Below are 23864 nucleotides of genomic sequence, written 5' to 3' on the forward strand. Positions count from 1 at the left end.
CTGCACACAATATTGTATTAGAAACTAGAACTGTACTTTTACCATTTCGCCAGGCTTCCTACTTAAGGAATCAAGTATTTGGGGTGGAGATAGCAGCATTGTTCTTTGCTTAATAATAGTCATATTGTTTTACATGATATTTGACATAAATAGAGTGTTGAGGGTATTAATGTAATCTTAACCAGTTTAGAGACAAATTTTTCACTTCTGCTAACCAATCCCCTTTAGGGCAAAGCTAATTTCTACACCAGAATGATCCAGAAACCAAGGGCAAGCACACAGGCCAAGTTCAAGTTCAAGTGTATTTCTATAGCACTTTTTACAATGGACATTGTCTCAAAGCAGCTTTACAGAACTTAAGAATTAAAGTGAATTATGTGTACAAGTGCACAAACTGGCAGTATTGTGAACTACAATTTTTATGTATCATAATGCACTTTTAAACATTTTTAACTGCTGGTGATTAAGCTTCACAATGTGTCAAACATGCACTTTGAAGCGTTGACAATAGGTGCAAGCTTTCTGTATTGTTTCCTGTACTTTATTCATCCACATACAAACATATTCAATCTTAAATCTTTAAACTGCCAAAATAGGATACGGAACTGTAACACTTGTGTGATACAACAATACTATTAAGGTAAGTAACAGATAGTAATGTTTGACTTCACCAATTCACAGGGCCTTCAGAAGATTTAGGTGTCACAGGAGGCAGGAAAACACACACACACCGATTTAGAAAAATGTGAATTTATGCAATTGTGTGGCAGAAGAAATCAAATAAAATTTTCTATGTACTGAGGGAAAGAAAAAAATGTAATAAAATAGACATCAATTTCAATGTCAATGCAAATCAAGAATTATGAAACTCAATTAGTACACAGATAATATGCCAAGGATTTTGTAATAACTTGTTTCCCTGAATTTGTTAGATTTTTTTCCCTCTTTTTTAGAGAACAGTTTGCATCAAAATCCGTGAGGATCCGTAATCGTTTCCTTAAGCTCTCAATCCGCACAATGAGCAACTGCTCCAATGCTCCGTTCACTCAATTATGAAGTGAAGTTTTTGCAAAAACTTAAAAAAAAAGGTATATCCAATGTGAATCCAAAGAAACTTCAGTCCGATCCGTTCTGTGGGTGGCTCGCCATCTGTTTAGTCCCACGTAGTGAACTGTCTCAAACCGAGTCTGAAACAACGCAGAAAAATCTCCAAGGTCAAATCTCCAAATGTGGAAAAGAAATATGTTCTCTAAAGTATTATTCATGTACAATATATTATACAATATATTATATTACATTATTTGTACAAACACCAAATCTAGCTAAGTACAGTTCTTTAACAAATTTTTATCTAGATTCTAAATCTAAATGTTATGAAATTTTCTTTCCTTATTTTTGGCTTTCTCAGAATTCTTTTTTCTTTCTTCCTTCTTTTTTTCTCAAGTTCACCCCCACTCGCACTCCCCCTCCTTTTTTTGGGGAAGAGTTACCATCACCTCTAAAATTTAGCTAATTGATTGATCCACCTCAGCAGAGAAATGCTGTCATTTAATTGGGTAAGTATGACTAATCATATTCAAATCAGTATAAATGTAATATTATTGTATGTCAGAAATAAGACCTATTATTTGACCAGTTAAGAAAAGTATATTTGGTTAGCGTCCTGAAATCATGGGTGTTTTAATTAAGGCTTAATTTGGATCTGGGTTACAGAACTGTTAAAGAGCAGAATTTAGGTGCAACAAATACCATTATGAGAAAAAGTACACAAAACTAAACATTCAACACTTTTCTTTCATTTAAAGAATCCCATTATTTGGTTTGACTTACAACAACCAGCCTTCTCTTTCTTTTGAATATTCACAGGTAGAAACATGCAAGCTACCATAACGGGGCCTAATGCTAGCATCAAAGATCGAAGAACATCTGTTCAAATTTGTGAAAGTTTCTCATTCCTGACACTGCAGCAGGTGAGCAGTGGTTAGTGGCATCTTTCTTCTTGAAGGTTTAAGCTGTGTAATGTTGTTTAAATAACGACAAAAAAAAAAAAGGAAAAAAAGTCAAATGATGGACCCAATCCTGTTTACCATCTGTTTGTCATGGTGAGATGTGTGCACACAGGTCCAGATGGAGAGATGATTCGGTTGAAAGTGGAAAAGGCAACCAAAGCCGCACACACACACACACACACACACACACACACACACACACACACACACACACACAGCACCAACTACCGTCCTTTCATCATCCTCCCTGCTGTGTAGTGAGAGAGTGGGCAAATATGGAAAGGGATGGGGGAATAAAGTGAAAGAAAACCCAGTGAAAAAAAGAGAAGTGTTAGGGGAGTGGGACAATGAAGAGAAAACACTGGTCCAGGTAGCAGAAGTCATTATTCACTACATAGAGATGTTCTAGAGACATCCTGTTAATCATTCCTGTAGCATGAAAGCAGCAAAGGGTTCATTCAGTCAGGCACAGCAACTAACTCACCCTCTTCCCTCCTTTCACTGTCTTTTTCTCTCTCTTTTATTCTTTCCCACATTCACATGTCCTCATTTATCTTTTTGTATGATGGATCAAACTTATTACGCCGTAGACAGAATCGCTACCCCCTCTGAAGCTGTGCCTCGTTCTCGCTGTAATCATCCCCTGCTGTTTGGCAGCAAGGTCCGCTGATCACCATTACATCTACTACCAGTTTCATTTAGGCAGGTGGCGGAGTGTGACGAGTGAATCAATCTGTTATAAATCAAATTAAACCCATGAGGGACACATATACCTAGTGGACTAATTAGCAGCAGAGCCTTCATAGGTTATGGCCTGTGAGTCCAATAATGTTAAGAGCAAGGCAGATATCACAAGTTCGCTGTTGTTTTATTATGTGACAAGCATAAACAGCAATGCCTGATTACGACCTTGCTCTGAAGACATGAAGATCAGAATACAGAAGTGACTGTTTTAAGGATCTTTGCAGTGTGTAAGTATGCTTCATTTTCTAGATGTGTGTTAGAATATATGACAGATTAGAGCCAATTATTTTGCTGATCTGCTCCATTACTACTCTGCTCCATTACTGTCAAATAACTATATGTGATAACAGGGACATTCAAACATATCACAGTCAGTAAATCAAATACCCAAAGCACAACAGTAAAAGATGAAGTGCACACATCACATAATCTGCAGACTGAACTAATTTAACTAATGACTGATCTATACAATTTTCCATAGACTACATTTCCTAACAACTTTACCTATTTATATATCGGAAGTAATGTTTTTAAGAAATCTGATTGGCAGGTGTTAATCTTTCTTTGATGGGGTCAGCGCAGCTGATTACTATATTTATAGTAGACAGCATGAAGTGAAGCCAAATGAAATTTCCAGGTTACATGTCCAGTCAGTTTTCATTAACATTTATATTCTGTCAGTCATAATCATTTATATCTCTTTAAAATATCTTATGATTTCCCTTAAGATAAATATGTTTTGTTTATGCAGGATTTGTGTAGGCCATAGGTCTATACATCTCCCATTAGCCACTGCTCCTACAGTCTGAGAGCACAAACTAATTTTTCCTCTTCTTCTTCTTCTTATTTTGTATTATTATTATTAATATTATTATAAATATTATTATTATTATTATTATTATTATTATTATTATTATTATTATTATTATTATTATTATTATTATTGAAAACTAGGAACAGAAAGTTTTAAAGTTTGGAAATATTTCAAACAAAGAAAGTAAATGTTCAGTGTCTTGAATATTTAATAATGTAGATTACCCTCTATTTCTATGTCCCTGTTTAATATATGCAAATGTACAATATTGATCATTATAGCAGCCTTGCACAAAATGTCAGATGCTGATCACTTGTGGATTTCAAGCTGCCCCGAGTGCACACTGGAATGAAAATTGCTGTATTCAATTAGAAAAGAATGGAAAGTAGCATTATTTTCATTAGTGGTCTCAGACCTTTGAATCAAATGATTATTTGATATAAGTGAGAATTTCTGTATTGTGGAAGTGCAGAAACTTCTTTTAACTAATACCATTGAGAATAGATTATAAAGCAAGAAGCTTTTGAGTGCTGGTGCTTTTCAGCTAATAAGGGCTGGTGTAGATATGCATTTACTGGCCTAAACTCTATTTAAAACTATATTTAGTTACAGTGTAAATACAATATTAAAAATAAAACAGGGTTCATGCAAATTTCCTAAAAGTTTTTAAAAAAGTGCTTGAGGCTTTAGATTTATAAGCTAAATATCATGCAATAACAACAACCAAAAAAAAATACTTATTAGTTAGTTTTGTTTATATACTCTGTGTCCACAGAACCTACTGTGCCAAATATTCTTTCTCCATTATGTTAGAGATTAGTAGCCTTGGCATTAACTCAAATGGAAGGTGCATTTATGATTTTCTGAATACTATTATTGCACCATTATGCCCAGCTTCAACTTAAATTAGCTCAATTTAAATTAGCCTGAAGGAAATTAGCTTGAAGGAATTTATAGACAAAACATTACCCACTTTACACACAAGCATATTAAAGAATTCTGCAAGAATTAATCCATTTACAATTTAACCACTTTTCCTATGTTGGCTACAAAGGCCTTATTATACATATAACAATGTTGAAAACAAGCAGATTAAAGTTGATCGCTGGTGTAACTTTAATCTAACCATCTGCTGTATTTAAATGTAATTACTGATCGAAATTATGTTTAGAATATATATAACTATATATATATATATATATATATATATATATATATATATATATATATATATATATATATATATATATATATATATATATATAGTTATATATATAGTTATATATATATACTGTTTTAGCAGAAGATCTTGAGTGGCCTGCTATAGAGCTCTGACCTCAATCCTACTAAAAACTTGGGATAAATTAGTATGCTGACTGCAGAAAGGACCTCCTTACCCCAAATCAGCACTTGACTTTACAAAATCTAGTGAAACATCTTCTCAGAAGAGGGAACATTATTGCAACAATTGGGGACTGAAGGTGAAATGGGCTGTTCAAAAAGGACATAGAATCTTATTGTCAAGTATCCACAAACATTTGTCAATATAGTGTACTTACAAAGGATACTTGAGGCTGCCTAAAGTACAATGTTTAAATTGATGACGTTCATTTAAAGAGAACAATCAACAATGAAACCATAGATTTTAGAGGGTAATTACCAGACTAGCTTTAATCACAACCCCTTAATCTGATACCAGTCGGGTCTGTTTACCTTTATTTGCAGAATTTGCAAACACGCTATTTATGATTAGCTAACATATTTCCATGAGTTAATAACTGTAGTTTCACCATTTTAATGAATACATCTAAACATAAACAACCTTGCTTTTATCAACATAGTTAAGTCTGTGGGAGATATTATCTAAGAGACACTAGCTATGAGTAGGATGTCACGGGTGGACCAGCACGACAGGGCAGAGCATCAGTAATCACAGTGACACAGTTGGAGTCAGTACAGCTTTGCTGTCCACCATGTACACAGTCTCTGACTTAGAGAAGCGACAGTTGGTCAGTTTGGCATTTAGCCATAGTGTTTTTTTTGTCCTGTTAACTGTAATATCTGTCACAGTTCAGCAGATGGGATACTGAGAACCGCAAGCTCTGCTGCAGCTAATTCGATAGCTGAGCGCTAGTTGGCTTTATCTTTCCACTATAGCAGAGAGGAGGAACAAAACAATAAAATAAACACTGTGCTAGCATAAAATATACATGTTATATTTATATATATATATATATATATATATATATATATATATATATATATATATATATATATATATATATATATATATATATAAAAACAGATCAACTATCTGTCAGGGGAACTGTTAAATTCACTTTAGTTCTAAGAGCTTTGTTCATGGACTGAATCCATCTTTGTGTGTGTTGTGTGTGTGTGTGTGTGTGTTTGTGTAGGAATGTTTTTGTCTCAGATTTGTGTAGTAGCCTTTTCAGACTAAACTGCACATGCTAACTTGAATGGGCTGAATGAGTACATACAAGTAAGAATTTCCGCCTCCGTTGCAACACGAATCATTGAGGCAGTACGTAAAGCTTGCATGAGTACAAGGTCAGCCAGCCTGTATAATTCTGTTTTTATGGTGTTGTACTCGCTGCTGTGAGGCACGCTTTGGTGATTCTGCTGCTACAGCATCTTTGCAGTGTACAGCACTTCACTGCAGATTCCCACAGTAAGCTGGATGAAAACTAACCCATGCCTCTCACCCTGAATGATGAATAAAGCAGCAGTTGTGAGTTCAGCAATATCAGCTGCAAGATGCTTCCAATTTTATTTTCAAACTGTAAATCATCCACCAAGTCACACACAAAATTGGATACTTTTATGGCATAAACTAAAAGTAAAATGGAACAGATTAGGATTCGGGGCGTGTGTGTGTGTGTGTGTGTGTGTGTGTGTGTGTGTGTGTGTGTGTGTGTGTGTGCACGTGTGTGTGTGTACACATGCATATATTTGGGTTCGGTAAAAGTCTGCTACATGCTGCTTCTGGATCATTATGGCTTTGCACCAGGCAAACACAGGTAAAATATCTGCTACAATTTTTGCAAGATGCAGATAGCCCCACTTAATGACTCAACACCATTAACAAACACCAAAAAGCATGCGAAAACTTTGCGTTTGCCTAAATGCCAGCAGAAAATGTAATCAAAGTAATAAGGGCCTGGGTTCAGCGATCTGGGGTCTTTCCTCATCCTGGGACAAGCAGCTAGTCCATGCAAGCTCACCATGACTCCTGTGGGATTTCATATCATGTTGGATTCAAGCAAGCTTCTATTTCATGAGAACATCTGCCACATTACACACTGCAGTGTCAGAGTGAATTCACTGCCTCCTGATAAAGCTGTAGAATTTAGAGGCGCTCAATCAAGGAACCAGTTATACTTGTAATGGAGAATTTGCATTATCACAGTCACTCACTTCACTGAAGATTATGTGTGTGCTGGAATGAAGTAAGCAAGTAGACAGGAGAACAAAGGAAAAGAATTTGAGTATCAGACCACAAGCAGTGAGCTGCACAAAGCTTTAGAAGCTTCTGTTCAAAAGCATTGTTTCCATTTTGTCTCTTTGCTAAGCAGTTGCTAAGACAAAGTGTTAATATGATCTGCTTGAGTATACCACAGTATCGGACCCAGCAGACCTCAACCCGAATCCCCCCTGCATTCCTTTCTCTCTCTGCACGTCTCCTCTGCAGTGCAATCACGTTGACCCAGTCCATTGTCAGGATCTCTTTCCCTCACCCATAATCCCAGCAGAGTCCTGCCAAATCCCTGCAATTATCTGCCTGAAGTGTCTATTACCCTTTCCAGGAACAGGAAGGTGGAGGAGATGGAGGTGTCCAGCATACTTCCTTTTTGGCAAATTTAGCCAAAGATTAAATGTGGGCAGGGGAGGCAATGATATGCTGATCATGTTTGTGAACAAGGCAGCATCAGTAGGGATTAGGATGCAACAACAGGAGGTAATGGAGGAGGCTGAATTATTCATATTTTTTGAGCTATTTGTTATCATGCCATCAATCATAAAAATAAATAAATAAATATATATATATATATGTGCGTGTGTGTGTGTGTGTGTGTGTGTGTGTGTGTGTGTGTGTGTGTGTGTGTGTATATAATAATAAGATGGTAATAGTATTTCTATGCAACCTCAGTAGAGTTTCGCACAGTTTCGCACTGTTCAGGAGGTCAGGTGAGCAGGATAGAAGTCGTGTAATTGCTGTAGTTGGTGTAAACAGGGGCAGAAGATGCACATGGATACTTCTGGTACTTTGGTAGGCTTGTCATTACCGCTACCAAATACAAAAAAACTGCAGAAATAAATAGTACAACAGTATTTTGCAGTTGCTGGTAAATTCACAACAAGAGCAATAAAAAAGCTAATTATGAAAATGTGTTTAAAGGTTTTTTTTTCCAATAGGTGGCACATGGAGACTGCACAGTGGGATGCACATTTGAATTATATTTCTCCTGCGGTGAGTGAAAATAACTCGGGCACATTATTTTAAAGAATCGTTGACTCAGAGAGACATAGTGCTGTCGAAAAAAGCTGTCGAAAATGCACGATAAGTGTGAGGTGAATATCATTGTTCGACTGGAGAGAGCACATTCCAGCTCTCTGTGCGCTGGCTCTCAATCAATACAGACTACATCACGCAGGGAAGATGACAGGGAATGGAGAGATGTGAATGCCGGACAGGTAAAGCCCAGGTGAAAACGACTCTAAACACAGCAGGAAGGCCTGGAAGAAGGTGAGCCAAAATAAACAAAGAAATGAGAGTGTGCATCCATCTGTGTGTGCTGGAAATCAATCAGTCATCTCCTATTCCTGTCAGAAGAACGGGCTTAATGTCACGCTCGATACAAATGTACCGCCAGGAACATCAGTGGCGAGAGACGGTGTGAGAGACTGAGAGAAAGAAAAGGACAGATGCAGAAGTCTGACGCTCAGAAGGCCTTCGAGTGCTAGAGCATTTTGCCTTTAGGGGCCTGGCTTGAAGCTTGAAATACTTTAGACTAATTGGTATAGCAGTAATGAAACATTTTCTGAAGATTTGACCGTCAGCTACTTCTTAGACTGTCTTCAGGCTCCAGCTTGTCTTCCTCTAAAGCTTCCTTTAGAATACCTTATAAACATGCTCTGGCTTCTCCTGGAGATAGTGTATGCAGCAGAACTTGGAAAAGTTGCTCTCCAATTCTATGCTATTTAGGGACTGACTACAGCTTCAGTTAATGTTAATCCAATTAGCAGATGCTGTGATGTCCTGTATGTTTTTGATGGAGCCTCATTAAAGGGAGTGAAGCTATTAGTTCAGCTACATTTGGTAACATTGTGGACACAGTGTAAAAAATTTGATCTATATTTTATACCGAGTTCTTTTCATTTTTTTTTTTTCTTTTTTTCAGATTACTGTGTTTAAACTGGTACAGTGATTTAACCGGTATGTTCAGTACCATTCTACAGCACCTATTATAGCAGAAAATATTTATAGTCTTGGCAGACTATGCTGTTACTATATTGTAATGAAAAAGAGTGTCATTAAATTTTCTCTAGAACTGGGTGTCAAAAGCATTTAACTGAAGCACCAAAACGAACCTTGTCTTATTTATCTGTTTTAAATTCTTACACTATTTAGTTTTACCAGGCGAAGTGTAAAACAAGTTTGAAATAGAGGTCACTGTTTGGTAATGCTAGCCTATTCAATAAACAATACATTTAGTCACAGAGCAGTTTTAAAGAAATCTGGATGCACATTTAGATTCCTACATTATTCAAGCAAGATTGTCTACTGAACACCCTTTCTGAAGGAAATATTTTCGGTGAGTGCAAATCTTGACTATTCACAAAGGTAGAAAGTAAATCACTAAGCAGGAGAAAAGCATCAGGATGAATAAGGAAGGTCCAGAGGGTGAGATGTGCCTCAGTAGTAGAAGCGTACCCTAGGCAGCAAGAGAGCACACACACACTACGCTTACAGAAAGAGAGAGAAAAAAAGAGAGTGGGGGGGTTAAACAGGCATGAGAGCACCCTAGGACATTAAGTGGCGTCCAATCATCTAGCCATCACTATTTGGCCCTTGTCAAAGTCACTCAGATCCTTTTTTTAGGCCCATTTTACCTTCACAATGTGAGTGGTCACTTGCAGTTTAATCTATCCCACCGGTGCCATTGTAATGAGGTAATCTATGTTATACACTTCACCTGTAATTGGATTTAATGTCATAGCTGGGCACGGATTACCCAAGTTCAAGGATGTTAGCTGGAAGTTGTTTGAGGCTTTGGCCACGAACCATGAACTGAAAAAAATGACGAATTTAATCTTAGCTGAACTTATGCTGCTTTTGTTCCTGTGTACAATCCACCTCCTCAGCTGCGCCAATGCTCTTGTGTTGCAATATTAGTCAGCTCTACTCATGCAGCCTTCAGATACTGTAATCTCCTGCTGGTATTGCCATGTCCAAAAGAACATCATGAATTATGAAAGCCAATATTATGTTCTTGTGGGGAAATCTTATGTGATGTTATTATTATTAAGATCTAATAATAATAATTATTATTATAATAATAACCTCCATCATTGATAATTTCACCACCATTTTCACTGACGAGGTATATTGTTTTCTTTTATCCTGCTAATGCGCTCAGAAACCACTCCTACACACACACACACACAAACACACACACTCCAGTCTCAAGGCTGCTTCGATTCACTGTACAGCGCTTTTTAATGACTGATTTTCCCTCACAATTGAACACATACTACCCGCAGCCACTTCTCTTCTGATTAGCGCTTCAAGGCTTTCCAACTTTTGTTTACCCTTAAAAACGAAGACCGACTTGACTTGTTCAAAGGCTGCACAGCACTGTCTTATTACAGAGAAGATGAAAATATGGCATCATTCAGGTTTTTTTTTCTCAAACGCAGACTGCTTGACGCAGATTTGCTAAAATGGAGCACTATTTCTTTTGTTGTCATGTATGGCCTTGATGTGCACTGTCAAGAAAAAAGCTATTAATGCCACACAAACTATAGGTACAAAAGAATGGTCCTAATAGCCTCTGATGGATAAGGATTTCATTCCTTGGATAAAAAAAAAACCAGGTTCAGTAATAACTTCAAAACAGGGTTGTTACATTCAAAGCAGTCTCTTATAAATGTAATAATAACAGCAGGCTTCAGACGCTGTAATCTGCTGCTGGCATTGTCATGTTCAAAATTGCCAGCATTAAAGAATCTCTTATGTCCAATTGTATTACTCCTGTGAGTCCAGGACTGAGTCAATCTCCCTGAACGGAATTCTATAAAGCTGTGAAATAAATAAATTAATGCCAGTGTTAATCTTGCATTCTGTTATTTCACAAGCCAAGGCAGTCTCGTGCTCTGCCATCTGTTGCAGCGATGGTTTCACCTTTGTATGTATGTGTGTAAGAAAAAGAGAAAAAATGAGTGAAAGAGAGAGAGATAGAGATACGTAGGAAAATTTTAAGCAGTGGACAAGTGGGATCCAGTAGGTTCTCCAGGGAGACCCAGCTGCTGAGCAGATGTGCACAGTGAATCGAGTTAACTGAGGAACCTGAGATTTGATTAATGATGATGAACGGAAGAGGGTATGTGATGGATATGACAGGAAAAGGCAGAGATGAACGAGAATCAGGGTAACACCGCAGAACCCCCCCCCCCCCCCCCCCCCGGTTCACCTTCATCCTTTGCGTCACTGTGTTATCCGATTATTCTGCACATACTCACTTTGCCTTGTGTATTCTCCTTTCTCCCTCAATACAGACTTGCCTATCTCTCTACAGGCAATTAGTACAGCTTCCCAGAACTCTAATTACGCCTTTCCACACAAGCCTCTAGCACCAGATTACTGGTAATTATGATTGTATCTGGCAAACCCTTTATGGTAGTATTATGTGTGAGCATCAATAGTTTACAGTAGCTGACATGGATTTACATGTACATAAACATGTACTTACAGATTGTATAGCTTCATATAACCACCCGTGACAATCTCATTATAATGACTGGAACAAAAAAACCCTGGAAAAAAAACTTACATTTATGAAAACATATTTATGAAACATATTCATATTACAGATTTACACTTAACACGAAGCAAGACTTCAGGATGCTGTAACATATGGTTACGCCTTTGCAGTTCTGTAAACTGTTGGCTTTAATGACCAAGTGCGCGCTTGAATGTGTGCAAGCCTGACACCTAGTGGTGATATCAGGAATAATCCAATTTTTAGTAAACACACAAAGCACACAAGGTGTTGAATTTCATAAACTCCACATTAATAGTTAGTTGCATTAATATAGGTAGCATATACTGGAAAGTGGCAGTATTAGAGCTAAAAAAAACTCCACATAAAACACCACCAAGACTGGAGAACATGCACACATGCATGTGTAAATTTATATATTTTTTTAAAGCAGTTCATTTTGCTAATAAAAAATAAAAGCAAACGTATGTTTGCTACTGACAAAGAAAGTTATGAAAAGAAAGTTTTAGAAAGTTGCTTTTAAAAATCACAATTTCCTTAAAACAAAGACGGTATTGCCTATATAAATTCAAGCTTGTACATGCTTATGCAAAATTACAATTTTTAAAACTGGTATACTTTTGCTTTCCACTTATGTATAAAGCTTGTTTGCTACAAAAATCACTATTTTGAAAAATTCTCTACAATATTGCCAGGTCAGTTCATTGTTTAAAAAAAAAAAGAAAAAAAAAAGAAATTCACACTGTACATTTGGTACTATACATAGACTGGTTTCCCACTTTAAAACGCAAAAGGGTCCGTCTTTTCTTTTGAGAGTACTCCATTACAAATCTAGAATAGGTCTTTGCTCTTCTTTAATTTGAGCTGTTTCCAGTGGGGGAGAGCACTGAACTCTTCCCGCGTCATCTCCAGAGCAGTCTGCAACAAATAAACAAAAGTTAGGATCTAAACATGGGCGTTTAAATTCTATCTTCCTAACCATCATAAACTTCATGGAGTAATGCATACAACATACACTAAATGGATAAAAGTATTAGGACACATGTCTTTTTCAGCCATATGTGGTTCTTTCCCAAACTGTTACCCACAAACTCAGAGGCACTCAATTGTATACGATGTCTCTAAATGCAGTAGCATTCATTTTTGCTTTTACTTGAACTAAGAAAGCCCAAACATGTCCCAGCATGACAATGCCCCTGTGCTCAAAGCCAGATATGGTGTACATGGTTGAAGTGGAAGATATGAACAACTTTAGGATGAATTGGAACACTGACTGCACACCAGGCCTATACTATATATAGTGGAACGTCTTCCCAGAAGTAAAGATGTTATTATAACAGCAAATTGGAATTAAATGTAAAATGAAACGTTACAAATCATATGGTCAGGTGTCCATCAACCTTTGTCCATATTGTATATTTATGCCAGACTCAAAAATTTGAAGAATTGAAAATAGACATTTATAAAGCCAGGGACATTATACATGGTCACCAAAAATGAAAAAAATACTGAGATGAAGATAAATGCAGATTAGATTTTTTGTATACCTTGAAGTCTTTGTCAGACAGGTAGAGCTCAAGGTGCAGAGGGTCCACTCCCTCAGGCAGAGGTCTGGTGGTCAGCTCTTCCAGAGAGTACTGATTCTTACTCAGTTTGGACAAAGCATCCTCTACTAGAATCACCTTATTCCCCATACTCTAAATCAGCACACACAAGCCCACACACACATATGCACACTTGCATGAACAACTAAATTGAGAATTATATTAAACAAATAAAGAATACTTTGTGGTTTCTTGGATTTAGAACGTGTGTGTGTGTGTGTGTGTGTGTGTGTGTACCTGCACTGGGATGCTGGGATCTTTCTCCCAGTATGGAAAGATGTTAGTGAACGTTAGGGGTTCAGCTCCAGCTAAGATTAGATAGGCTGGCGGGGGTCGCCTGGAGTTCTTTGCTGAAAATATATGCACAGATACTCAGTCATACACTTATTACTCAGTCATTCTCTATAAAAGCAGAGAACAGTGATCGCTTTTTACCACTGGAATGATCTGAAACGATGATTTTTTTTTACATTTGATTTTGGTCCAGTTCTGAAAGTGATTTCTGGCACCTGCTTAAAATGTCCAACAAGGAACGAATGGTACTTAGGGATGGGGTTGTTTATATGGTGTCACGATAAACAGAGAATTGTTTTTTATTTATTCGAGTAATGTCCTTAACTGAAATCAGCCTTTTTCTTGTTTATAAGTACCGTAATTTCCGGACTATAAGCCGCACCCACTCAATTTTAAAAAGATTTTAATTTTGAACATAAATAAGCCGCACCTGTCTATAAGCTGTCTACATTGAAACTAATGAACTTTACACAGGCTTTAACGAAAGACAGTGTCTGCTACACGGCTTGTATCTAAACAGTAGCCTACCAAGAAAGTCATTGTTTACTGTCTTCCTCCTTCCTTTCACAACAATTTCTCTCGAGAGTTTATCTTTTGGCATCGTCGTGCGTTTAAAAAAGCTTTTCTCCCGATGCCGTGCAGCTCAGAACACAGGTGAAGTGTGTTTTTCCATGCCTGGTTGTTTTTAGCGTGATAAATGATTCGCATTTCCTGTAGACAGTCCGAGTGAGCGGCAGGTCAAACGTCAGAGGAACCTCATCCATATTTATGATGTGGTGCGGCCCGATTCAGTGGGAGCGCATCTGATTTAATATAAAGAGTTTCATTGGTTCACCTGAACCCGTTCTGCAATTTTATTGGTCTAATATTATGGGGTTCAGTTTTTTGGCTTGAAGTTTGTGAAACCGGGAAAAAGCCAGGAAAAATCCATAAATTAGCCGCTTCGTTGTTTAAGCCGCGAGGTTCAAAGCGTGAGAAAAAAGTAGCGGCTTATACTCCGGAAAATACGGTAGATGTTTCCTATTATTAAAACATTATTATTATTAAAAACTATGGTCTGCCAGATAAAAGTCCAGCACTCACTTAATTCTATAAAGCAGTGTAATTAGTATTGTACAACCAATGTAGCCTAGTGGCAACAAAATACCCATAAAGCACGGAGTTGTTTACTTTGATTGGAGTACTTCCACATAAAGGAGTACTGCAGGCTTAAATAGTGACATCTGCCCAGAATTCTCCACAGAGTTATTACAAATTTAAGCAGTGGAATAATTGCCTTGTAAAGTAATTTCACAAGTCATGTGTTCGACTGAGATGGATTGAGGAGTTTAAGGGACCGTTTAATAGTTATTAAGGGACTGTTTCTGACACAGTGTATATTAATCCATGCTGTTTTTTATATGGTGGACTTAACAATGTAATGATGATCTGTTTCACGACTAACAGCACAGTTTCAGTTTTCTCTCGAGTGGAAAAATGATTTGGAAAACTACATTCAGCAGGTCTTAATTATTCTTAATTGTTGATAGAAAAAGCATCTATAGTCATGTTTTGTATAGGCACAGATCTGGTAGAAACTTTATTGAAATGCTGTGACTGTTGACCTTTGCAGTACTGCAGGGTCGTCTCCATGGCGCACTTCCTTTCATTGTCCCAGCGGATTTTAGCAGAACCTGTGCACTCTTCATCCTCTGGTTGTTGGCCTTGCCACAGATACACCTCCATCCTGTTATCCAGCAGAAAGAGAGCTATAGACAGAGGTAGGAATCGAGAGATGGAGAGAGAAAGAGAGAGAGAGAAAGAGAGAGAGAGAGAGAGAGAGAGAGCAAGAAAGTCAGAAAGAGAGAGAAAGAAGGTGAGAAAGAAAATGTCAGAAAGTTGGTCGCAGCTGGAAAAGGTTAAAAACTAAAATGGCTGATGAAATATAAACTGTACTTCATACTCAAAACATGAACAAAATTATTAGTTTAAAAAAACCATGAATATGAGATCCTTCATACATTTAAAAGCCAAATGTTTGTGGACACTCGACCATCACAATGTGTTTTAAACCTATTATTTCGGATTCAGTCCACAATCCTAGGAAGGCTTTCCAATAGAGTTCAACGTATGTAAAATTGTCAATATTGGCAAGAGGCTAATGTTAATGTTGGTCTGTTCAAAGTGCAGAAGCTTTTAAATGTTAAAATTAAGCAACTGGAAGGGAACTAATTCAATTGGGCTGCAAGCTACTCAACATGCTTGCTAAAGAGGACACTAACAATGATTTCACCTTGAATTTTATATATATATAATTATATATACTTATTTAGCAACAAGAGCATTAGGAAGGTGAGAACATGATTTTAAGTCAAGTCAAGTTTATTTCTATAGCGCTTTTCACAATGGACATTGTCTCAATGCAGCTTTACAGAATTTAAGAATCAAGGTGAATGATGTGTATTTATTCCTGATGAGCAGCCTGGGTGATTTTAGGTGAGAAGGTCTGGGGTGCACTCAATGTTTTTATTTGTCCCAAAAGTTTTCAGTGAGGTTGAGGTCAGGACCTTGTGCAGGACACACCAAGCTTGAGAAAGCATGTGTTTCTACATTTTTAAACAGAGGAATTGAAGATGATTTCTATTTATCGGATTACTGCAGCAGTAGCATTAGTGTTCTTTGAAGACATCTAGACCAGAGTAGTATTTCTATCAACTAATTAAATGTGTATACTTAGTTTCACCATAGTTCACAAATGTATTAATTTTATCAATTTTTTCTTTCAGAGGAATCTTTTTTAAGGAACTTTAACCATTTATTAATAAGAGGAACCTGTGCCCATTCATGGGGGTTTAAGTGTGTCGTACTCATTAAGGAGAATTACGATGAAGTTTGAACTGCAGCTTAAATACAACTAATTTGTGTGTTATATAAGTGGTCTGTGGGAACCTGGTTGAGGAGTGGAGTAAAGGTTCTCCTGCAGAAAAGGCATTGCCATCACAGAGCCTGTCACTCTTGAAGGACTCAGCTGTTCTTCCCCTTCAAAGGTTCCAGAACTGGCACTGAGGCGGTAAAGACGCGGTGTAAAGTTGTATTTTCCTCGATCTAGACACACACACACACACACACACACACACACACACACACACACACACACACACACACACATACAAAACAATTATGATTTGATTTATGACTTGAAGTTCTGGAAAAAAAGGAGTAATCTGAAGCAAAAAACAATGTTTGACATTTAAAAATGGATCTGCACATGAAAAACATGCTGCAGTTTCAGGCTGGAAAAAAGTTTTCATCAGATAAGTTTACCTTGCAGCATACAGTCATAGGCTTTCCTGTCTTGCTGGCCAAGTGCATCCCAGAACTCTTGCGGCTCACTGTCTTCTTCTATCTCCTGCACTTTCAAATTAAAGTTTCTGTTTAAGCCGAGCTCTGGGGGACAGCTGCACACACACACACACACACACACACACACACACACACACACACACACAGACTTGAGATTTATTAAAATACTGCAACTTCACATTTGATGATTGTGTGTGAGTGGGTAACCTATTATGACTCACGTATTTGTGAGGCCCTCAACAGCCTTCCTGGAGACCTCGTGGGCTATTGGTTGAGCCTTACAGCCCTGCCACAGGTACAGCTGTTTCTGGTGTACACCCAGAAGGAGGAGACATCCCCGAGAGCGCAAGCTAGCACTGCAGCACTCCACCTCGAGAAGAGAAGCCTCCACTGCTGTCTCACCACGTACACTGAACAGCCTCCAGTTACCTGATACACACACACACACACACACACACACACACACACACAAGTACTTTAAAATACTTTTCCTGTGGTATTCCATTATCTGATCAGTAACTGATATAAAATCTTGACAGGAGTGTTTAGCATTTTGGTAATAATAAAAAAAGGTAAATTAGCTGTTCCCCTCATTATCCTGTTTATAATGTGCTATATTTCCTGTAGTGTGCTACACTATTACATATCTGTACACATTAGGGAAATACAAGCCTTTGTCTTTGGATTGTTAGGCTAATTCACAGTCCAAATATAAGATAGGAGGTGTCGATTCATTCATTCCTGACATTATACATTTAGCTATTAAATCTTATTTGGTGCCATAACCTTTTTTATAATTCTACTGTACTGCATGCAAATCAAGTTAGAAAGAACTCATGTGAAACTCCATTTCCGTTTATTCCTTGTTATCTTCCTGCCTGTGTTGTAAAAGTGTAGTAAACTAACCTGCACTTGTCACAAAGAGGAAAGTGAGAGTTCGTTAACAGTGTGCGAAATTGATATATAGATTTTCAATTCTAAAATCTGAACGTAAATTCCAGGGTTATATGACTGAATATTTGAAATGTAAAAAAAGTTTCCATGTAATCAGTCAATTAAAAAAAAAAAAAATTATCTCTCTATGAATTCAAATTTGCAGATTTTTGTAGATTTACCTGTGTTTTTAGCACTGTTGTCTCTGGAGCCTTGGTGAATGATTAGTCCTCCACTGAAAAGTTGGAGGAAGCAGGGTGGTTCTTTGCCCTGTGTAACGAGGACTTGTGCCCCCCGCTGGTTACCCAGCTCCACTGTCATAAGAGCTGACGTGCCCCGCCCACTCACACTTGACTTACGGCCCTGCCAGAAGAAGCAAGCAGTACGCTCTCTGCCAGGCCCTGCAGCACTCAGCTCCCCAGGCTTTTGTCTTTTACCCACTTCACACACACACACACACACACACACACACACACACACACACACACACACACACACACACAGACACACGCACACAGACATATACACACATACATACACACAGGACATTATAAAGAAATTCTCTAAGTGTCCATGCTTTCATATGAAATAAAAACTCAGTTTCGATCGTGACTCACTCACCCACACTGGTGATGGAGTACTTCCAGCGAATGACGTATGTGTCACCCTCATGCAGCTGACCCACGCTCTCGGCTGGGATCTCAAAATCATCAAACTCACGAATGTGCCAGGCGTCTACAGCTACCGTGGCTAATTGAGCCTGGCGTCCATCTTCTGTACTGACCAGTCCATAACCTCTCTGCACATCTACACCCTCTAAAGCCATTTTCAGAGGAATGTCTCCTCCATCCAACAGAGCTTTGACATCACACGGCTTCAGGTCCGAGTCCTGAGTGGCAGCGATGTGCTGGTGCACTGGACTCTGCACGTACACACAAGAAGCACAGACTGCGCATTACACACCCTACATGAGTAACTGTATAGTAATTGTGACCACAGTATTCTTATCTTATTAATTAAACACAAATGAATGAGATAAGTTATACCAGCCATTGTTAGAATTAAATACTGGTGCTGTTAAATACATGCTTAAAAAGTGAAAGTTTCTTGTACTTACAATGAAATAAAAACACAACATAATTATTGAGTGAGTGAAAGAAAATGAAATGAACCGTTCATTATTGGATATTCTTGAGCCGCAGTGAGCCACACTGACAATCCTGTAATAGTCATTTCTCAGTCACCTTTGTGAGAGGTGTGTGAGAATTGGCAGGACGTGTGTACACATACATCATATGCCAGCTCAGATACGTCAAACAACATGACACTTCAGCTTTACGCATGAAAGAAGTCTGACCCCATGGTGACAAGCAGCCAGTCATGAGAGAGAACAAGTGAGAGTGAGTATGAGTCTGTTTGTTCTCTTGCTAAGCAGGTGAGGTGGCCAAGTATTTGTTCTGTAATTTAGATAATGCATGATAGTCACAAATGTTGTACCTTTACTCAGTTTTAAAGCTGTTTCAACTTAAGATAATGATAGTCTGCAAGTGGATAGCTAGTCATGCTTTGTGCTTGAGTGAACTTAAAAATTTGTTATGTCATCAGTGTCCTTAACCTTTAATCGGTCCTTGGGGTCTATATGACCCCAATCGACTTTTCCTTGATTAAAAAAAAGGGTTCCCTTCATCTGAGTGGAATAATATTTTGTGACTTTTCCTACATAATCTATCTATACACACACAAAAAACTGGGCTTGATTCGGTTGTTCTGAAGGTATGTAAAAAAATTTTTTACACTTCTGGTCTTCGGGGTCAATATGACCCCACATTGAAATGAATGGGAAATGTGAAAAAAACTCAATATTTTTTCTTCATTTGTCAAAATTTTTTTATATAAATCCAGCATAAATCGGAAATTTAGATCATCATTTAAGTGATTTTTTCATAAAAAATTAATATTTCATATGCAAGCTTATGGTGTAGTTGAGGAATTGTGTGGTAAATAAGTACAAAAGTACTTCATATCTCCCAAAACACAGCATTAATGAATAGATGAGAAGTAAACAAAAAAATATATATATTATTTGTATAATTAAAAATGTATATTTTTTGTATAATCTCTCTATCAATTGTTGGGGTCATATAGACCCCAAAGACCAGATTTGTAAACAGGAAACGAAGACCTTATGAGGGTTAAGCACCAGATGTGACGGTTTTTCCTGTTTGTTGTATTTTAGCCAGTTAGAGCTAGTGAGACAGCTTTTCATCAGAGATGCATAGACCACAGTATAAAGGAATTTCATCGACACCAGCATGGTGTGGCCAGGATTTTAACTCATATATTCAGGTTATATACGAGCGCTATTTGAATATAGACATATTGCTTTCATCTTTTTATGTTTGCTTATTTAGTCTGAAATGATCACATTTAGCTTAAGCGTTTACCCTCCCTGACTGATATTTGTCATGAAATCTGAAATAATAATGATTTTTCATTAGAGTCAGTACTTTATAGCCCTACACACACTGTGGTGTAATATTCCATTGTGCCTGTGGGTGTAACAGTGTGTGTCATCATTTACAAACCCTCACCTTTACCTCCTCCACTGCTGACTCCTCTTTGATCGATTTACGCTCTGCCCAGTCCAGGAACTTCTCCCGGAACAGAGCTGTCTCGTTATGCTCTGAAAGCCTTCCAAACAGAGCCCAACTTGGCCTGCCCTCACCTTGTCTACAATCACACACAAAGGAGAGACAGCAGGTGATAGCACACAACTAGAAAACAATTTAACCTTTTTTCTGCTCAATGTTATATCTGAAGTCACCAGATGGGGGCAGTACTTTATCAGCAGCATGAGTGATGGGGAAGGTAATGTAATGTTTCGACAAATCTGTTCTCCAGACGTTCCATTGCCGGAATTTGTGAGCTATGCGATACATCTTTCTGTCCCAATGACTCCACAAACTGAACTTCATGCATAATGATAATGATAGTGGTTAGTGGATTTGAAAGGGTAAGTAGTAATCAAGCAGATAAATAAAGTTTTGTCAGTTGGAACACATGCTACAACATGAAACCCAGGAGAAGGATGACTCACCGAGGAAGATCCTTATTGGCTGAGGAGGTGTCTAGGGGGTGGACACTGCATGTGCTGTAATCATAGCCTCCGATCCAGAGCTGTTTGCCCAGCTGCACTGCCACCTTCCTGTCACTCAGAGCCACATCCTTCCCTGTCCACACATACACTTCACTGCCAAAATCAAACACCAAGGCCTGGCTCACACACATACACACACATGCAAAAACACACACACACAATAATCAGTGAAACAAAGCAGTGAAAAAGTCATAGTTGTAAACAATGGGACTGTGAAAAATCATACAGACGCAATGAATTTGCTGAAAGAGACGTCTGACCTCTTTGGAGTTGAGCAATGCAACACTGGGAATGGAAGCCCAGGCTTCATCATAAGGCACCAGCTTGTCTTCCACCACCCTATAGACACCGTTCGCCTCCACGATGCCACTCTCATACAGTTCATCTTCATCTGGATCTCCGGCAGCTACACACACACACACACACACAATTAGTACCGAATTAATACTACAATGGCCTCCTTAAAGCACTTAAAGCACAAATTTACATTATACACTATATGGACAAAGGTTTGTGGACACCTTACCTGAAGATTCGTTGCTTTTGATCTTATTCCACACTTAGTCCATACATGCTGTTACAATAACCTTCATTCTTCTTGATAAAATTTTCTACTAGATTTTCTAGTGTGGTTTTTGAGATTTGTGTGCATTCAACCATAAAAGCGTTAGTAAAGTCAGGTACTGATGTAGGTTGACTAGGCCTGGGGTGCAGTCAGCGTTCTAATTCAACCCAAAGGTGTTCAATATGTTTGAGGTCAGCGCTCTATAGCAAGTCACTTAAGATCTTTCACTCTAACCCATGCAAACCACTGTATATCTTCATGAAACTCGCTTCATTCACAAGGACATCCTATACAATTGCATGCCTCTATCTTTGTGGTAACAGTTTGTGGAAGAACCACCTATGAATGGAAATGTCAGGTGTCCCGAAGGTTTTGTATATATAGTGTATATAGCATAGGAATGACAAACTAGTATCTTTCCCCATTCTGAGAAAAGAAAAACAAACAAGTAATGTAATGTTTGCCAAAGTCCAATTACTAACCATTATAATATGAACCTGTTTAATGCAAAGAAATTTATTGGATATTTCAAACTTTTTTAACAAATAAAAAACTGAAAAATTGGGCGTGCAAAATTATTCAGCCCCTTTACTTTCAGTGCAGCAAACTCTCTCCAGAAGTTCAGTGAGGATCTCTGAATGATCCAATGTTGACCTAAATGACTAATGATGATAAATAGAATCCACCTGTGTGTAATCAAGTCTCCGTATTAATGCACCTGCACTGTGATAGTCTCAGAGGTCCGTTTAAAGCGCAGAGAGCATCATGAAGAACAAGGAACACACCAGGCAGGTCCGAGATACTGTTGTGGAGAAGTTTAAAGCCGGATTTGGATACAAAAAGATTTTCCAAGTCTTAAACATCCCAAGGAGCTCTGTGCAAGCGATAATATTGAAATGGAAGGAGTTTCAGACCACTGCAAATCTACCAAGACCTGGCCGTCCCTCTAAACTTTCAGCTCAAACATGGAGAAGACTGATCAGAGATGCAGCCAAGAGGCCCATGATCACTCTGGATGAACTGCAGAGATCTACAGCTAAGGTGGGAGACTCTGTCCATAGGACAACAATCAGTCGTATACTGCACAAATCTGGCATTTATGGAAGAGTGGCAAGAAGAAAGCCATTTCTTAAAGATATCTATAAAAAGTGTCGTTTAAGATTTGCCATAAGCCACCTGGGAGACACACCAAACATGTGGAAGAAGGTACTCTGGTCAGATGAAACCAAAATCTAACTTTTTGGCAACAATGCAAAACGTTATGTTCGGCGTAAAAGCAACACAGCTCATCACCCTGAACACACCATCCCCACTGTCAAACATGGTGGTGGCATCATCATGGTTTGGGCCTGCTTTTCTTCAGCAGGGACAGGGAAGATGGTTAAAATTGATGGGAAGATGGATGGAGCCAAATACAGGACCATTCTGGAAGAAAACCTGATGGAGTCTGCAAAAGACCTGAGACTGGGACGGAGATTTGTCTTCCAACAAGACAATGATCCAAAACATAAAGCAAAATCTACAATGAAATGGTTCACAAATAAACATATTCAGGTGTTAGAATGGCCAAGTCAAAGTCCAGACCTGAATCCAATCGAGAATCTGTGGAAAGAACTGAAAACTGCTGTTCACAAATGCTCTCCATCCAACCTCACTGAGCTCGAGCTGTTTTGCAAGGAGGAATGGGCAAAGATTTCAGTCTCTCGATGTGCAAAACTGATAGAGAAATACCCCAAGCGACATACAGCTGTAATCGCAGCAAAAGGTGGCGCTACAAAGTATTAACTTAAGGGGGCTGAATAATTTTGCACGCCCAATTGTTTAGTTTTTTATTTGTTAAAAAAGTTTGAAATATCCAATAAATTTCGTTCCACTTCATGATTGTGTCCCACTTGTTGTTGATTCTTCACAAAAAATTACAGTTTTATATCTTTATGTTTGAAGCCTGCAATGTGGCAAAAGGTCGCAAAGTTCAAGGGGGCCGAATACTTTCGCAAGGCACTGTATGTTTGTCTCTCATTATCTTGGCCCCAATTTTTTCTCTCACTGGCTGAATAGATGATTTAGCAACACAAATCCCTCCCTGGTTCTCCATGTGTCTTTGTTTTTGTTATGCTTTGTTTGTTCGTCTCCACCCCACACCCTCTCAATGGTCTCTTGCCTAATTGTGTTCACCTGCTCTATGTCAGTCCGTGTTTACTATGTCTGCGTTTGTGTTTGTGTGCCATAGAGTTTTTCGATTTCAAGATTCATTACATTTATAGATTCCGATATATTATACATTTGAACTATTTTATATGCTATGCATGGGCTGTGCTTAAACCGTTTCAATATACTTCTCCAAAGAGTCCACAAACATTAAAATATGCATTCAATAG

General features: G+C 38.2%; 1 protein-coding gene across 3 annotated transcripts in view; it reads right to left on the reverse strand.

Moving 5' to 3' along the window:
• Positions 1-11638: 11638 nt before the first annotated feature.
• The window catches only part of svild (supervillin d), a 54724-nt gene continuing 42498 nt past the window's right edge, over positions 11639-23864 (reverse strand). For all 3 annotated transcript variants that reach the window (XM_083555710.1, XM_083555712.1, XM_083555711.1), the window contains 12 exons: positions 21182-21327; positions 20862-21037; positions 20356-20494; positions 18386-18686; positions 17947-18204; positions 17053-17260; positions 16793-16926; positions 16418-16573; positions 15094-15237; positions 13433-13545; positions 13139-13288; positions 11639-12509 (listed from right to left, as the gene is read on the reverse strand). In XM_083555710.1, the coding sequence (XP_083411836.1) occupies positions 12423-12509; positions 13139-13288; positions 13433-13545; positions 15094-15237; positions 16418-16573; positions 16793-16926; positions 17053-17260; positions 17947-18204; positions 18386-18686; positions 20356-20494; positions 20862-21037; positions 21182-21327 (2012 nt within the window). In that variant the 3' untranslated portion in view covers positions 11639-12422. The remainder of the gene's footprint in view (positions 12510-13138; positions 13289-13432; positions 13546-15093; positions 15238-16417; positions 16574-16792; positions 16927-17052; positions 17261-17946; positions 18205-18385; positions 18687-20355; positions 20495-20861; positions 21038-21181; positions 21328-23864) is intronic.

This window comes from Silurus aristotelis, assembly GCF_946808225.1.
Source record: "Silurus aristotelis genome assembly, chromosome: 12".
In the NCBI taxonomy this organism is placed as follows: domain Eukaryota; kingdom Metazoa; phylum Chordata; class Actinopteri; order Siluriformes; family Siluridae; genus Silurus; species Silurus aristotelis.